This window comes from Cynocephalus volans, chromosome 10, assembly GCF_027409185.1.
Source record: "Cynocephalus volans isolate mCynVol1 chromosome 10, mCynVol1.pri, whole genome shotgun sequence".
In the NCBI taxonomy this organism is placed as follows: Eukaryota; Metazoa; Chordata; class Mammalia; order Dermoptera; family Cynocephalidae; genus Cynocephalus; species Cynocephalus volans.
In genome coordinates, this window is record NC_084469.1 from 70,357,238 (window position 1) to 70,376,415 (window position 19,178).

At 36.8% G+C, this 19,178-nt stretch overlaps 1 protein-coding gene across 2 annotated transcripts in view; it reads left to right on the forward strand.

Annotated features, from left to right (window-relative positions):
• The window catches only part of CDH8 (cadherin 8), a 361,322-nt gene that overhangs the window by 182,733 nt on the left and 159,411 nt on the right, over positions 1-19,178 (forward strand). For both annotated transcript variants that reach the window (XM_063110265.1, XM_063110264.1), the window contains exons 4-6: positions 9,907-10,074; positions 14,115-14,302; positions 17,435-17,688. In XM_063110265.1, coding sequence (XP_062966335.1) covers positions 9,907-10,074; positions 14,115-14,302; positions 17,435-17,688 — 610 coding nt within the window. The remainder of the gene's footprint in view (positions 1-9,906; positions 10,075-14,114; positions 14,303-17,434; positions 17,689-19,178) is intronic.

Here is a 19,178-nt window from a genome sequence, read left to right on the forward strand (position 1 = left end):
GCTCGTCTGATTGTTACCTAGGACCAGAAGGCAGACTATAAGAAGACTCAGGACTCTAATATTTGGGGATAGTATTAATTCAATTAGAATTTGTTTTGAGAAACTATTACACTCCGTAAACTACCTTAGGTGCTGTTTCATATACCTCGTCTCAGGTGGGTGTTTCTATCTGTTTTATAGATGAGAGGACTGAGTTTCAAAGAGTTGAAGGTGGTCACTTAGCTTTGTTTAGACTCAGGTCTGAATCCTGGCTCCATTTTTTATTATGACATTCTAAAGCCTGTACTCCAGCTACTCTACAACCCTGCTGTTCTCATCCGCTGAAGTTCTGAATTGCTAGCAGAAAGCATCCAATTTTTTTGGTGACTTTCACTTTGCTTTTTTAAACCACCAATACTTATTATAGATGTAATTAGTTATTGGAGTTATGGCTTAGGGAAAGGAGAGTGCCATCATGTTCTTTACAGAAATAATACCACTTGATAGAGTAGTCCCTGGAAAAGTTTTCATTTAGTGGAAAAAAAATTTCACCTCAATTCTGAATAAGTATTATTGCAAGTATTTCAGTGTAATTCAAAATTGGCAATTTAAGTAGCATCAGTCATTGGCTATCCATAATTGATGCTGGAAATGGTGACCTGTGGAGTATTATGTGACAGGGACATCCAGGAGCTACAGAAGCAACAGTCCATACAGTAAAGTCATGATGCATATTGTGTGGAAAAAACATTAGTGATGGGATATTGCTAATTTACTTGCAAGAATCCCATATATTATTCCATTTGCATATGACATATATATGGCTGTGATCTACACAATGGGATAGTAAAGAAACTATTGTTTTCTAGTCTAAGGATATACTGCATTATAAAACAGGAAATCACCTATAAGGAAGCAATATTTACACATTGAGGCACTTGAATGATTCTCTGGTCTGATTTAAAACTTTCAAGTAACAATTTTCAGACACAAATGGGCCAGGTCATGTAGAGGTTAATATAGAAGACCTATATGAAAGAAGTCATGTCTGTCAAAGAAATTCATATTAAGATGCTATATTAGCATAACAGTAGATTGTTGAGCAAACATTTTCCTAACCAGAGATTTTTTGGTGAAAGAAAAGAGAATTATTTCATTAATGTTTCATAATTGTGATTCTAGAGACTGGTATTTAGATACTTGTTTAGCCACAGACTGTACAACCTTGTCCAAGACTTTTATCATTACTTGACCACATTCTAAACCTCTAATAGTCATTTGATAATGTATTTTCAGCTCTGAAAAATGAATTATGTTTTCCTATCAGCTATTGTAGGGGAATTTGGATGTCATAACTACATATTTGCCAAGAGAAATAAATAACCATTGAACTTCAAAAATCACAACTAAGACCAGAGCATCATTTGTTGGTAAAGCATACATATCAAAGCAATTTTTTTCCATGAATTAATCCCCAAGGAATTAAATTCATGAAATATTACTAGGATACATAGCCCATCAGCACCACCCCTTTTTTGAGTATTCTTGAGAATATCTGAAATATTAGAACACTGCACCACAAATTTATATTGTAATATTTAATTAATAACTCAAATGCCAATTACGAAATGGGTAAAATATCTAGAGAAACAATGAGAATTCCTGTCTTCTTTAGTCTATAAACACACTTACCTCCTGGCATTCATTGGAGCAGTATGCCCTTTTTCTGGCAAACTGACATGACCTTAATATGTGACTGTGGGGCTGTTGTGGAATGGAATAGCCCTTGAGCATTGAAGACACTAAGACTTGAGCTCAGTTCTCAAGTCTCACATTCCCCTTCCACACTTTGTGGCTTTGTGACCTTGTAACAGTATCAAAATACCTCAGGTCCCTAAAGACATGGAAATTATTAATATTTATCAAGTGCTTGCATACTCCAGTAGTGAGTTCCCGGAGCAGCTCGGAAAAAATCCAATTTCCATTTTTTTCCTCTTTCTTCCTCCTTCTTCATTCCCTACTGCCTTCTTTCTTTCTCTTTGAATTAGGTTCTCCTTTCTTATATTTGTTGAATGCCTATTATGAACTGCAGATTATGTTAGGTTCTGGGCATACAAGGATAAATGAGACATGGCTTCTGTACCCAGTAATTTACCATCAGGGCAGACTGAAATAGTAAGGGAGGTGCTGAAATGGAGAAGGCACATAAAAGTAAGTGCTGTGAGAAAGTTCCTGCAAAGGTGCATAAGATCAAAAGGAAGAGAGTAATCAGCTTTACCTGGGAAGGCTTCTTGTTTGCTGAAACATCATAGCTGGGTCTGCAAGAATGAATAAAACTGAAAGAGGTCCAGGGTGGTCTAGACTGCACAATCCACAGAAAATTGTGGAGACACCAAAGTATTTGGCAAGTCTGAAGAAAGAAAGGCGCCTAGGAATGAAAGGCATATGCTGTTTAGAATGCTATAGTAAAAGAAGTTTGGAGGCAAATCACGTAGAGATTTGAATGCAAAAGAAAAATTACTTTGTTATCTGGAAATCATTGTAGAGGCATTAACTTTTTGAAGCTGGTGAAGGATGTTCATATCTTGTATCACTGATTATTATCTTTGTCTCTAATTTTTTTAAAAAGCATAGTCTGTGCTAATTATTATTATCATTGAATTATTACCTAAACTTTATCTTACATATATATGTATATGTATATATAAAATGTAAATACAAAATAACATATATATGTGTGAGTATATATATGTATGCATATGAATATATTTGTAAAAGTAAATACAAAATATGTATATATCTACATATATCTATGTGTATGGTTATGTGTATGTGTGTGGGGGGGGGTGTGCATATCATTTATAAAGTGAAACATTTGGCTTTGTACCTATCATGTAGGTACCAACCTTAAGGGCTTGTTTGGCAATTAAAATTTTAGACATGAGATCAGTAAGCCTCAGGGAGTTTCAGTGATCTACCCAAGATCTCATTGCTGGTAATCTTCCTACAGAAATAAATTCTCACATATCTAACCTCAGAGCTCATTCTCTCACACATAAAGATCTGTGCTTCCCATTATCAAGTGGTAAGAAATATGGGTGGGAGAGGGATACCTCCAGTGCCTCCGCAAACACGCATCGAGCTATCTTTGTGTATATTTCATAACCTCTCAAATTTTTATATGCACATTTTAATGTAGAATAATCTTGACATACATTATTTTGAAAAGAACTGAAAAAGTGTGATAATATAAGCATTTTTATGTTGCTACAGAATCTTAGTTTTTAACGTTTGCTTAATACTGTATGCCTTTGATCTTTATAACCTTAATCATTAATTTAATATGTCTCTATTGTTAATATTTAAATTACTTTTCTTTTAAAAACTATCATATAAAAAATGAACAACTAAACCTAAAAATATGATGGGTTGAGAGAAAGCAAAATTTATAATTTCCTTAGAATAAGTTCTTTGTTTAAAATATACTTGGTCAAAATGTATAAACAAGCCTTTGATCCTGATTCATTTCAAAAACTGTTATTCCCAATTATGTTTTTATATAAATAAGAGATACAGTTTTTCCAAATTCAGGCCATTCTATCTGTATGCCTATGGGTCTGTATATCTTTCCGTCTATCTTTTATCTATCTATCTAATTCATAAGTTATTAGTCACAAGGAAAAGGAAATGTAGTTTTCTTTAAGCCCTATGAGGGCTGAATCATCGTCTAATGTATTTGTCTGTCTTGCACTTTCTCCTTCATGATCTATCTGTGCAGGTTTGGCGTTGTTGCAAAGCTGTTATTTAGTGTTAAGGTGTGTATGTGCGTCTCTGGTTATACACCCTTTACTTTTTATATCTGATGGCCTGTAGTGCAAATCACATAGTTAGCAGAAAGTATGGGTGTCTTATGAGACCCCCAAAATAACTTGTCTCTGGTGAATTAGTGCCACTTAACCTCATAAATGAAAGACCCCTTTTCATGGATAGGAAGATGATAATTGCACATGGAATTGGGAAGGGTTTTTGCAAATAACAAAGCTAGTGGTTTCATGGCCAGGATAATGTGTTCAACAAGTCTCATTCAAAAGAGGAGTCTAGCACAGCATTTTATATCAACTGCAATCTCTGAACAGCACAATCTGGGAGACCCGCGAAGACTGAATTACAGTAATCAGCCTTCAAAATGACAAAAGAGTTAATCAGCATCTCCTTGCTTTTCTCGTGAAGCCTCTCAATCTGGTGATATCACAGAAATTATAAAAAGAAGTCTTCATGACAGATACAGAATGCTTCTCAAATGATAACACTAAAGACAATGGGAAGAGGAAAAAAAAAAAAAAAAAACACAAGCTTTAAATTTTTGAGATGCCTGAAACTTTATTCTAATCAGAAGTACTCCCTGGATGATGAGACATAAAGAACAGCTGTTTAGCACTTTGGAAGAACTTAGGCCAGTCTAGGATTTAAATGCTTAAACTTTGGCACCAGAGAAATCTCCATTTGATTGAAAAAAGTGAAGATAAAATGATAAAACCATGTCTTTTAAATACAGGAGATCAGTCTGTTCACAGCAAGACAATGAAGGACAGTTGCAGAGCAAGAGATGATGCCCCTTTCCATTTTAATCTTCCTACCAGAGTTCCCCCTGTCCCTTATCTTCCACTCCCCAGTGCCAGCTTCAAATCTCCATTGAATTAAATTCATGGATAATAGAGGGATCTCATTAACTGAATTTTCTGATTAGAGTAGATTTTCAAAATGGAGCTCCAGGGAAACTCTTCTAAAGTATAATTGTTTGCATTCCCTCACGTGAATCTACTGTGCAGTTAATGCTACCGAGGGTCCACTAGGGCTGGCATGTCCTCCTGAACACCAAGTGTGTGGTTTTCCCTTCTCAAAATTGCAGAATGTCAGAGCCCCTCATTTTCAGGGAAAAAAGTTTGTCCCAATGATGTTCTGTGATTTGTCCAAGGGTAGAAAGCTACAGGAGGGTCTAAATCTAAACCCTAGAACTACTACTGAGTTGGAAATCTACAAGTCAGAGACAAAAGGTGTAATAGGATAATTTGGATAATATCAGCTTGAATAAAACTGGATAGATTTTTCTTAGAGCATGGGATAAATAAGGTACAATATATGAGCTGTGTAAGTGTTTAATGTAGTACCTATAACCCTAAATGAACACTGCTTCAAGTCTTATCCTAGAATTTCCTTGGTTAAAAAAGAGTGATCTAAGTTGAGTTTCTTTATTGTGAGGTTATTTATCAAATATCCACAAAAAGGAATTTTACTAACTACCCAGAAGAAAGCATTTTGTCATACTGCTTATCATAAAATTGAAAACCCTAATTTGCTGCTAAGTTGGTGTAGTGGAAGCTAAAACATATGTAAGCTTCTGAACATGTTGCCGGGCATTGAGAATGTGTGACTGTAAGCCCATAGAAGATATGAGCACTACTGTTGCTTGACCATTCTGTGAAAAGAGAGGGACACAATTCATGTCACCATGAGAAGTTAATTCAAATTAGTACCATCAAAAGGTGTTTTAGTTTATTTGGGCTAAAAGAATATAGAAACCCCCTATCTGCCTTTTTAAGATCAAAGTTGGAAATAGATAAGAAATGACATTTAATTGATGGTTTAAATCATTTTTTTAGTATTCACAGTTGTAATTTTTGACTTCTCAAATTCGACAGAGAAAACAGCCTGCCCTAATTACTATATATTCTGCTCTGTTAGGTGGTATTTAATGCCAAACAATGATTTTAGAAATAGGGAATTTCTCTTTCTTATCCATTAAAAAAAAAAAGAAAAGAAAAAAGAAAGCTAAAGCTTGGGAGAATATGTGAGCCAAAGCAGGGATAAAAGGAAGGGACTCTTAACACAATTTTAGTCTTCTATTCCAGGAGTTTATCAAAATCTTGAAATATCTGTGTAAGTGAAATGGTCTGTCCATTGAATAGGAATAAAAAAAAATAAGTAGCAAGTATACATAAACCACCACACAAAGAAAAGCAAAAAAGGAAGATCAAGGACACTTGAGGTTTCTCCTATTCAGCTTTTATGGCCACAAGGTAGCAGGAAAAGAGTTCCAGAAATACTGTCTTGGATTTTCTAATGAGTTGTTGCTAGTTGTGGGGTTGAGACTTGAGGCAGTGGGCTGAGGCAAAGCTAGAGCTGCTCATTATACAGTTTGAACTGAAGCCAATTAAGTGCACTGTGTGCCCTCAAGAGACCTTGGAGAGACTCCCCGCTTGCCTTAGAAATCAGGAAACCTACTCCTTATATTGCAGAAGAAAAGAGAAAATATGAAGACCCCCAGATGTACAGCTTCCCAGCTGAGTCTTCTTGAACAACTCACATAACTGAATGGGTATTATTCTCATTTTACAGATAAGGAAACAAATACCTGCCCTGCATTCTCAAGGAGTTCTCCTCTGGACCACACAATACATTATTATGTTGAAGTACTTTTGAACTGTAGATGTCTGTGTAAGAATGATATGCTGGCAACATATTTGACACCTGGATAAAGTACCTGTACCAAACCCACATATTTAGGGTCCTGCTAGGAATGGGTGATTGTGGAGAATTTGATGAAGGGACTTTGGACAAAGGTATGGCCAGGTTAGGAGAGACCGTCAGGGATAATGAATAACCCTGAGACTAGCAACAGAAGTGCCATCATCACCCAAAGGTTTGAAGGGGCAAGGAGGGAATGGGGCAGCTATCGGACACTAGACAGAGTTTTGCTATAATAATATCCCTAAATAATAAACCTAGATTGGCCAAACATGGGATTAAGGTCTTTGGGGGGTCTGGAACCTCGCCCTGCTCCAACTTCACCCTACTCTATTCCCATAATTTCCTAGGCTAATGTGTGTTGATGGTGCTTAACAGAAAGCCAGAAACTAAATTCCATTCAAGGGACATCTTCCATGCCAAGAGTAGGTGGAGAAGTGTGGACTATGGGTCTGAGGAACAACTGGAGAATACCCAGCACTCTAACCACCATCCGGATAAGCATTAAATAAAGTTTGCTCAGGGGGAGGTCACAGGGTGGGGGATAACATGACTGAATAACCACTGTGTGCCAAGAACTTTGCATAAATTATCTCACATAATTTTAGAATACCCACAATGAGAGGCATGCTATTATCTTCAGTAGACAGAGTGGGTCATTGAGTCCTGATGGGTTCAATAATTTGTTCATAATCATAAAGTTAGTCAGTGTAAGCCTAAGATAAGAAACCCATCTTGCTTGAATTCAATTATGAGTGAGCATTTATAAGGTGAATCAAACTTGTCAATATATATGCATCTTAGGTAGTATGAAGTTGTATCCCTCAATGTTGGACGGCATAAAAATACTGTAATTGGTGGAGACCCTGGAGCATTTCTTGTCCTATTTGATAAGCAAGGGCCACCACTGTGATGCTTCACTCAAATTCTGATATAACTCATAGACACTAACCCAGGTGTGCTATTTTCACCTGAGTCACAAAACTATTTTAATTACAAGTGTCTGAGAGGCATCACGATTTTGTTTTTTTTTTTAAATTTTACTCAAGATATATAAAAAATGATGAGAATAATACATTTCAATCTGCTATGAGTCTGAGAAAGTTGCAGGAATTCTTCCACTCAAACTGAGAAGTCTCATGTACAGATCCTGGCCAATCAATTTTCTTGAAAAAAGTTTCTGCCTTCTTTGGGGAATTCTATCATTTTTTTTCTCTAATTATTAGAAGCTCCATGTCAAACTCCAAAGTCCACTGTATGTCTTTAATTGATGATGATGTTAAAATGTGGTGGAACCTAAATTTTATAAGCTCTCATATAAATGTCATGAGGGTAAAACAATTTTCTAATCTATCGTTGTGAAAATTGGACCCGTAACGAAAATATTCAGAGTTATTAGAAAAAATATCCACGGCACTGTAACTATCTTGGCATCTCAGCACGCTAATATGATGAAGTTTTATTATTGTTGCTATTTTTGATTATTTATTTTCCCCTGAACAATGCTTCACAGATATCCAAGCCTGAACAGTTACTGTATTTCTGTTTTTCTTTTCTTTCTGTTTTTGTTTTTATCCATATAGGTATGACACATGAATTATATAATGAGGTGATCAATTCCTGAAACAAACAATTGTATTGAAAGATATCATTTTGTTACTATAAATGTTTCCAAATAAGCAGGATTATCCAACTGAGTGCTCCATGAATGGAAAGCCCTGATGTAAAATGTGTGTCAAGGTCTGATAAAGTACACAAAAACTCACAGCTCTTTCCAGAGTCTGCTTGTTGCCTGGGTGGATTAGATTTCCCTGGCCACTCTTGTGCCTCACCTTCTGCTCAAACGATTCAGGGATTTGAACTTCTTGCAAACCTTTTACAGAGAGATGATTTAATTGGAGCATATGAGTACAAAACAACAGGATTGCAGCTTCAGATGTGGCAAAGAGAATGGCTCATCCTCTATTTGAATTAAACTTTCAGGGTGCCCGTGGGCTTAGAAGTGAAGGGGGAAAATTATCTTTAATCTGGACAGTTTTCTTTCACTTGGGGCACAGATGGAGCAGACATCCATTCAATAAGAATATTCCAGGCTAATCACAATATTCTTTATTACAAATACTTAACAATCGGGGCTATCTTATGCCATAAAGTTAAGTAAAAATGCAACAAGTAGAAAAATATAGTATCATCATCATAATATATCTGTTAGATGTTTGAAATGGGAAGAAATGAAATAATTGCAATATTCATCAATATGAGAATGCTTAAGCTATTATAGTGTATTCATACAATGAAAAATGATGTGGCTATAATGAGGTGAACTTGTATGTGCTTACAAGAAAAATTCTTAAAAACATCCATTGAGATAAAGGAGAAAGTCTCAGAACAATGCTTATCATGATCGCATTTGTGGTTAAACGTTTATATGCGCATACACACATTTGTGTGCATATACATGTAATGGCCTTGGAATTATGCACGCCAAAATGTCACCAATATTTATCTATGAAAAGAAGTGTGAAGGCAGGGAGAGAGCTGGCTAAATAAAGATTTTCAAAATAACTTCAGAAGCATCTAAGCAAATTTCAAATCTTTAACAAGAATGTTAAATTACTAGTGAAACAGAAGCAGACAAAAAACCCCACATGAAACCCTGAAAATATATGGAAAGAAAAAACACTAAGATATTAGCCCTGAAAATTTTATCTTATTTTGTTTGATTTTTGTTTTACCAGCATTTCTCTTTTCTCTGTCTTTTTATTTTTCTAAACTATTTGTTGCTTTAACAATAGTGAAGATGTTACTAAACAATTAAAATATAAATGTAGTTGAACAGTACTTTAGGTTTTAGACAGTTGACTGTATTAATTCTGATTGGTGTTTTATTCATCAGAGTTGATTCTAATAATGCATTTATTTCTTTCATCTCTCTAATGGATTTGTGAGCTTCAAAGTAATTTATCTTTGACCTCAGAGGCTTCAAGCTGTTTGTGTATTTACTCCTCTTGTAGGGGAATTGGGGACTGTGATAAATTGTATGATTCTTTCACTTCCAGGGTTTTCCAAGGTAGATGAGGCTGGGTTATGATTTATACTTTAATTTGGTAGGCAAGAGTTTGCCATTCAGTTTAGTTTTTAATGTATATTTTTGCAAGTTCTATTTTTATGCCATATAGTATGTACTTTTGCAAGTTACATATAAACGACTATGACTACAATCTTTCTCAGTGTTGATATCCCAGATACCAGGTAAATGTTAAAAGAAAACAAAAAATTATCTGAGTGGGGAATTAATGTATGCACACGTGTGTGTTTGTGTATATGTGTGTGTGATTTACACACTCATTGCTGAATGAGCTCTCTGCCTGAAAGTCATTCTTTCATTTTTTTCCCCATCAGCTATTATAAAAACTGCCCTTCCCAACATGGACAGAGAAGCCAAGGAGGAGTACCTGGTCGTTATCCAAGCCAAAGATATGGGTGGACATTCTGGTGGCCTGTCTGGGACCACAACACTTACAGTGACCCTTACTGATGTCAATGACAATCCTCCAAAATTTGCACAGAGTAAGTGAATTTCCTTCATTGAGTGAGAATATAAATGTAGTGTTTTCATTTGGATTTATATTATACTTTTCAGTGACATTCAAAAAACTGATAACAACTATTGAGTGCCCTTTATGTGCAAGGTATGGCCATTCATATGTATACATATACATATACACTCACATACATTATGTATGTGTGTATATACATATATATAACAACCCATTATCCTGTCATCATTTGGGCACTAAGTTTATCCTCAAATTACAGATCTTAAAAAAGTTGAGAAAATTTCTAAAATATCAAATATATTTTAAGTCACTGAGAGTTATAACAGGCATGTCTGACTGCAAGATGTCTGCTCATTTCTCTTTTCCATAGTATCTTCCATTAAGAAAACTTAAGAGGATGATGGAAATGCAGTTCTGATAATGCTCTATCATTAGCCTCATTTGTAGAATAAAAGAAGCCAGATCCCTAGAGTCTGAAGTGGGAAAGGCACGCCTGATGCAACGCATACACTCCTTCCTGCAGCCGGGGTGGGGTAAGGGGTGGACATCAGTAGTCATTTACTCTACTCCTCCCTACAAAGGCAGCACTTCGCCTCAGAAACCTTTACAACAGCATTCTAGGCAGCCACATGAAAAGAATCAGGGAGACAATTATTATTTGTCAGCGTTCTTGTACTTTCATGAAATACTTTTCTTCTGAGCATTTATCCAAGTAATATGACATAGAGAGATGATTTGGCAAGGGGACTCTTGAGTTGAGACATGAAAGATAAGTATAGATCAGCTGGAACAAGGTGAAACCAGGGGAAGGCGGATGGACATTGCAGCTTAAAAAGATGTTCAAAAGCCCTGTGTCTAGGTATTTGCTTTCATGCGTAAGTGACATCAGGCAATTTTTTTCTCTCTGTGTCTGGCTTATTTCACTCTGCTTTTATCCATGTTGTTGCAAATAGCAGAATCTCCTTCTTTTTTGAGGCTGAATAATATTTAATTGTGTATATATACACACCACGACTTCTTTATCCATTCATCCATCAGTTGGATACTTAGGTTATTTCCCTTTCTTGGCTATTGTGAATAATTCAATGAACATGGGAGAGGAGATATCTTTCCAAGGGAATGACTCTGTTTATGAAAGCATCATATTGCACACCTTAATTATAGACAATAATAATAATAATAATAACAGTAAAGCCCTGTAGAAGGAGGGTATATAGCCAGTCTGGAAATAGAATTTCACTGCAGCTGTAGCATAGTGGGGAAAGTGTTTGAACAAGAAGCTGGAGTGTTAGGTTAAGGGGGAATTAGCTGTACTTGGATTGCAGGCCATTTTAAGTACCATGATCTTTATTCTAAGATCTGCGAAGCCATTGAAAAGACTTCAAATTGTAGATGGAATGATAGGATTGGCCCCAGTGAAATCAGGAAAAAGAAAATGCCATTTTCACATTGCAGCCAGTTAAAGTGGTGTTTGTAATCATTCATGTAAAAGGTGATGGTAGCTCTGGCAAGCAAGGGTGATCACAGTGGAAGTGGAAACAATTGTGTAGGTGTGATACGTGTTAAGAGTTAATAATGACAAAAGTCAAAGGATAGCTATTCACTGGACAGGAGATATCATAGAAGAACTGGTGTTTGAAGGGTTAAAGGGGGGAGGGGAGAGAGAAAAAGAGACAGACAGAGAGAGAGAGAGAGAGATGTAGCTTGAAAATGACACAACTGAGATACCTTTGAGAATTTATCTGCAGAAATTCCAAGGTAGAAACAATAGAGGAAAAGCATTTTCATTAAGAATTTAAGAATTTTTACACTTGTTGATGAATAAATCAGACAGCAATGCATCCTTCTTAAACAAAATTATTGAAATGGAGAAAAACATTTCTTCTCTCCTTTCCCCCTCTCTTTTATTTCCTTTTTAGTTACTATGTATTTAATGCTATAATATGCAACTCTTCTTTCTCAGAAAATGATTTTCCAATTCAATAGTGGCAGATGAATTTCAAAAGCATTCTCCTTAGAGGTAGTAACTATTAACTATGATCACACTGATAGGCGTGATGAAAATGAGCAGAATAGGAATGGATAAAGGAATGTTGCATTTGCATGGTTTCCCATGCAGGCTCCGTGATGCATGACCAGCAGGAAGGTGAGGCCCTTTGCTGCCTTATTTATTTAATAATCATATGTAAAGGGAGCATCTCAAACCTTTCCTGGAATATAAAGTTCGAAGGAATTGGAATCATTACACCAGTTTTTAGAGAATTGGAAGACTTGTGCTTGACCCGAAAATTTTAGGCACCCACCTTATGGCAAAACTATTTGGAAACTCTTTTGTTCCCCAGCCCAATAGCTTCATGATTCTAAGAGACATTTTAATTTCATAATTAAGTAAAAAGATGTTAGTTTTAGAAGAAACTTTACTTCTCATCTGAACCAGTACTGTTATATTGGGTAAAATGAGACTTAGTGTATCCAAGGGACTTCATGATTGAGTTCTAACTAGAATTAGATATGTTCTCTACACTTGATTTTTTCCCTTTGGGTTTATGATCCATTGAATGTTTATTTTTCTCTTGTTGTGATTGCAAAGAGATTAAAACTTCCTGGTTGTCTGAATTTGCTTCTCCCAGAAACAAGTACTGAGACAAGAATTTGATTGTCAGTAGTTTAACTTGGAGATGGTCCGTAGAAGCACCAGTGGGGAAATGAGAGAGAAGGAAAGAGAGCCAAAAAAATGTGCATTATTAAGCCACCTGACACTGTGGGTGCATGGAGCTTCATCCTATTGGGGAAAGTCTGATCACTGTAAAGAAATATATATATTTCTTTGTATTTCTTTACATATTATAATATAATAACACATATATAATATATATAAGAAATAACACAGTTATCTTACCAGAGAAGGGAGGAGCCTAAGGTTTTATATACTAAATCCTGTGAGGTCTGCTTTTTTTTGGTTTTTTGTTATGTTGGTTGTTTTTGTTTGTTTGTTTTTTCTGGGTGCAGCTGGCCTGTACAGGGATCAAACCCTAGACCTTGATGTTATCAGTACCACACTCTGACCAACTAAGCTAACTGGCCAGTCCCTTCCTGAAAGTTTTTGAGGGCTGCTTCTTCAGGGGCATTGATTCTATGGTAGGTCTGACCTGACATGAAGTAGGTAAAATGGATTCTGAAAGCCAGAGAAAACCTTCAGACAAAGAAATGCAGGAATTAGCAGGTAGATAATGGGAAGATGTGCACTAAAGTGTTAATAGCTGGGGGTTATGTCTGAGCACCAGCAGTTTCCTCTATGCCAATGAAGGTGAGTGACACCAACTTAGCTGTTTTATTCAACAGCTAAAGTGGTTCGCATAAAAATGGGACCAATGCCACTAATTAGATATGTTTTACTGCCTCCCCCACCGAAAATGAATACACACTGTATTTGTATTTTGCTTAAAGAGTTTTGAAGGTAGGGTTTTTGGTCTTCACAGCGATGAGGACTTTAGTAGCAAGAGGAGTGTTTCATGTGTCTGAACAGCTTGCTTCAGGGCACAGCCGAAGTTTAGTAATTGGATTTTATCAAAAATGGTCCACAAGTCTGTAAATATAAAGGTAAGTTCAAAAGTGGCTTTCAGTGTGTTACACTTTGCATCTTTCTGTCCTGAAATTGGTTTAATATTTTATGTTGGGCAACAATGAATATACCCACAGGCAGTCAATGTGATTATACAGAAATCTGGAAAGAACATTCACATAAACTCACTCACATCCTGATATAACTGCTCCAAACATATACTAGGTTAACACATGGTTGAGGTAAGTTTCCTACCTCAGAAGAATCTTGAAGAGATAACACTATTTCTGGGATCTCTTTGTCTCTGACTCTTTTAAAAGACTGTATGTTCCACAGGGGAAAGGGATATTTCTGTCTTTTCCATCACTGGATTAGCAGCATCTGTGGGAATGCCCAGAACAAAGGAGGTGCCCAGTGAAAAAGTTGCTAAGTGAATTAATGAATGGTTAGAATCGGTGCAATGCTCAGTGTTTCTCCTCTTTTCTAAGGTCTGTATCACTTCTCAGTACCAGAAGATGTGGTTCTCGGCACTGCAATAGGAAGGGTGAAGGCCAATGATCAGGATATTGGTGAAAATGCACAGTCATCCTATGACATCATTGATGGAGATGGAACAACACTCTTTGAAATCACTTCTGATGCCCAGGCCCAGGATGGCATTATTAGGCTAAGAAAGGTAAGCTAAGGAAGATTTTGCTCATCTTCAAAATGCCTCTCTGAAACCTGAGTTTTGAAGTTTGTGGAGTTTGGGGGGATGTCCTGACAGATAGAATCTTAGAGCTGGTAGATGTTTAGCTTTTAGCTGTGAGACAGGATGACTAGTAGAACCCATTTTGCACCTCCTGTCCCTTGGGCCATTCACACTTCAGCTAAAGTTTTGGTAAACAGTTACCAGGGTGATGCTAGCTTCCCATCTCACTCGGTATTTCTCTCCCCTTCTATGCCTCAGTGCTTCTTCCTAAGCCACAGGAATTTTCTTGGTCCCTATACAGGACACTTTAGCTATGTGGGGAAGTCAATGCCCTGAAGGTCACCTTCAACCAATGGAGGAGAAAAATTGGTGGACAGTTACTACTGTTTGAAGAGACTATTCTGAGGCATATGGTTTAAGGTTTCTAAGGGGTTCTCGGGGCAAACAAGTCTCAGTTGCTCACAGAGGTGACAAGTTCAATGTCTTTTAGTTTTTCCCTATGTAACACGCCTCATTTCTGCACTCCACCTTCCTGAGCTATCTTCCCAAAATACATTGACATTTTCAAAGTTTTTATTGAAGGCTCCACTTTCAGAGAAAGGACAGAGCCAGCCCTGCTACTGCTGGACTCTCCAAACCATGGCTCAAAAGTCCAAGCATTATGGGAAATGAAGCTCATATTTGTCTTATTTCTGTGTGAGACTACGAATGGAGGAAGAAACATTTCCATAAGTAGTACAAATAATGTATAACAATTTGAGACACTTTTGCCAACACCTAGTTTTGTTTTTTTTTTTTTTTTTGGTAGCTGTGAAAAATTCTGTACATTTTGCTTTGTATTTCTCATCATGAAATTTACATTCATAAGAAATGTGTAGAACACAGTTCATTATTTTATGGCATGAAGAACTAGAAAGAAAAATACTCTTTGATCTTCATTATGTTTTTTTGTTCAATATTGTTCTTCATATTTTTGTTATGAAGAAGATCAAACTAATTGTTAAATGGATTTGCTAGTTCATGAATGAGAAGATAGATGGTGGACCACACTATTGAGAGCCAATAATTTTTCTCTCTTTCTTGATCAGCATTACATCGCTATGACTCTAAGCTTGCTATCTGATTCTCTGTGTCATGTTACACAGGGCTATTTCCAGTGATCCTGCTCTTAAAATTCTCCCTTTGAAAGGTATTAACAATGAGAACCTGGAATTTTCTGAATATTCTTTTGTTTAAAAAATAATTTTAAGAATAGATCTTGGGGGAAAAAAGGTGCATTTATTTTAAGTCCCTGTTAAGCAACACTGTCCTCATACCAAGATCCTGGCCTGAATTTAGGATTAGGAGTTGTAAAGTACTTAAAAACTAATGTTTGAAATAGAGTACAGTATAATTATACTTGAGTTAATTATTGAGTAACCCAGAGCCACATTTTCCTTGGCTAACAATACTTACTGTCATTTTTATTGTTATTATTAACTGCTATCCTTTGTTGCCATAAGGTGTTTTATAAACTGAAACAATTAGCCATTTGCTGTATTTTTATTCACTGTTATGCATAAATTTGGAAGCATGTACTATATACCTCGACACCAAGACACATATGTATTTTACTCTAGAGAATAATATGTAAGGAGTCATACTTCCACAATTCATGGGCCCTCTTTTTTGTCTGATAAAATCCTAAGGATATCAGGTTGTGTTTCTGTACATTACCACTATGTTGAGCTAAGAGTTGAGTTGAACATAATCTATTATACTTAATAGTGTTTTTGCAGAATTTGAAATTGCAAAATTGTTACGGTAGGCGTGATTGGCAAATTGTGTATATGCTGATGCTGAATCATCTATTCATGAGTACACATGCCTAGTAATTTCAGAATAGACAGGGAAGTGTTTGCCTTGTTTACTAGAAAATATTTTTTAAAAAATTAAAAAGTCAAGTCCTGTTAAATCTGAATTCAAATATAAAAATCAACACAAAATTTCGAAATAAGAATATATATTTAAGCTTGCACAGGAGTTCTAAAAGAGTTGACTGATGCCAGTTTGTGTTTCAGCTTCTTGTTTTTCTTAAATCTACATTGCAGATTTAAAGTTCTGTTTTTTGTGATAAATTGTAATGCAAGCATAAACTGTTTCTTTGAAGCATCGCAAACTTGCATCCATGAAATCTGTAGTATTATGAGTTGCCAAGCATTGGACTGTAAGGGTTCTGATGCAGATGGACATCTGCTTTATTTAAGGGGAACTTATTCTTTTACCTAGCTCTGTTTACCTAGGTCATTGGCTGAAGTCCCTTGGATTTTTAGGGGATGAAGTATTAATATGTCAGAAATGAGGTAATTTCAGATTGCCTTTAAGTGGTTGGTGGGGGCACAGCCAAATTCCGTTATCTATTTGTACTGCTCTCACTCTTTCTTCTTCTAAATATAAACACAAGTACACATGTATCTATATACCTATTTCTTTATGTGCCCACCTACTTCATAGTATAATACTCATAATAGAGAACTTCTTAAAAAATAATAAACCTCAATTTAGCCACATGATCAATAGAGTAGCAATGCTTTGGAAGTGAAATAAGAAAACACTCTTTGTTGGGATTAGTGCTAAATTATGCTTTATAATGTCTCCTTGGACTAAACAATGATTATTTCTAATTCTTTACATTTCACACACTGTTGCAGAAATAATAAAATATTCTTCCCAGATAGAGATTGTGTTCAGTGCCGCCTTATCTCCTACCAGCAGAGGCCCGATTAACTGGCTGATTAGTATGCAGTTCATGCCATCACTAGTAAAATTTTATTATGACTCTGAAGTGAAATTTTGATGGCACAATCCATGACCGTGAATATTTTGTGAATTCCAAGTGCAATGAGCAAAACAAAACAAAACAATAGGAGATTAGATTCACTGAGCTTGTATAATAAACAGATATCAATAAATGCCTGTAAAATTTACAGGTTGAATCTGGGGGAATGGAGAGTGATCCCATTAAGGCTTCCAAATGGGCTTAAATGCACATAACTTTCATCCGTCAGCATTATACTCATTTGTTCTTGCTGCTGTGGTCATTAGTGAGAAACATTCGTCTTTGTCATTTCTTAACAGCCTCTGGACTTTGAGACCAAAAAATCCTATACTCTGAAGGTAGAGGCAGCCAATGTCCATATTGACCCTCGTTTCAGCGGCAGGGGGCCCTTTAAAGATACGGCAACAGTCAAAATTGTCGTTGAGGATGCAGATGAGCCTCCAGTCTTCTCTTCACCGACTTACCTCCTTGAAGTTCATGAAAACGCTGCTCTAAACTCTGTGATTGGGCAAGTGACAGCTCGTGACCCTGATATCACTTCCAGTCCCATAAGGTATTTCTCTTTTCAAAGAAGTACTGACTACAACGAATAACAAGTAAAGAACTACAAAAGGCAATTATATATACATTTCTTGTGGCTGCCCTTGGGCACATGATCAAGGAATTTTGGTCAACACATGCTCTGTGTGTATGGGGTGGGGTGTGCATGTGTACCTGTGTACCTACTCAGTACTACATACAGAGCCCAGAGACAGGAACAAGATGAATAAAGCTATTCCAGCTCTCAGACAGTACAGTGAAAAATGCAAACTTACAAATATTTTGCAGTGCATTTGAGTGGATATTTTATATTTTTATTTTATTTTTGCCTGTTTATGCATTTTTTTTTTTTTTTTTTTTTTTTTGTAGCATTGGGAAAACATTGCTAGTTTGTCTTCTGTCTCCCTTGACAGCTACGGTGAATTGTACTAGGGTACTTCAAGAAGTTCATGAAAAGATTCGCATTATCTTTCAGTTCTATTTTTCCATGAATGTTTCGTTTTATTTTATAGTTTATTTTACATTCTGTGATGTTGCTGTAGAGCATTTGTGAGGGGGAGAGGAGAAAGGGGAACGAAATGTGATTGCAGATGGAGGAAGAAGGAGGGGTGGAATTGAAGCCTGTTGCACCCCGGACATTCCCACAAGGGAGACCAGGGGGCTTCCAGTGGTGGCTTGGTCATTGCCGGACTGGCAAAAGCCCTACCTCCCACCTCCCCAGCTCAGAAACCAATGGCCTTTCTTGCTATGACTTGGTGGTCGTCACTAGACTGTCCGTGAGTATGGGGCGGACATGGCCGAGGCCCTTGGCCCTCCACTGTTCCAGCTTGGAAGAGCCTGGGGCACTTCCTGTGGCAGCTCAGTGATTGTCACTGGGGGAGTTGTGTTTGTCAGGGGTGTGTGGCCAAGGCCCAAGGCCACCACCGTGGGACTGGTAGTGGGTGTCAGGGGTTGGGTAGAAACTCTGGTCTGGGCCTGAGTCTTTTCATCAAACTGCACCCCATGCAATTCTGTATTTCTGAACAGTCTCCTCAGAGTGGTCCTACATTAATTGGGGGGCAGATCAGCTGTCCTTGCTGTGCCCCAGTGTTCCCTGGCTGGGCCCGTCTTCCCCACCACCCATGCTCCAAACACGTCCGATGGGACCAGCTGTGTGCCAGTCCCTTGTGATGACTCACCGGCCTCCGAGTGGCTCCTTTTTATTTTTTATTTTTTTCTGTTTTTAATTTTTTTAAAAAATTAATTAATTAATTAATTAATTCGAAATTTTATTTTATCAGCATACAATGTAGTTGACTTTCGTGTCCCTTTACTGAATCCTCCTTTCCCCCTCTCTCTCCCCTCTCCTGCCCATCAACATATCAACATCATATCTGTTCACTCTTTTTAACAAGTTCAAGGAATTGTGATTGTTGTGTCTTCTTTCCTGCCCCCCCATTTGTTTCAGTATTTATTGATTTATTTTTTGTTCCCACAAATAAGTGAGAACATATGGTATTTCTC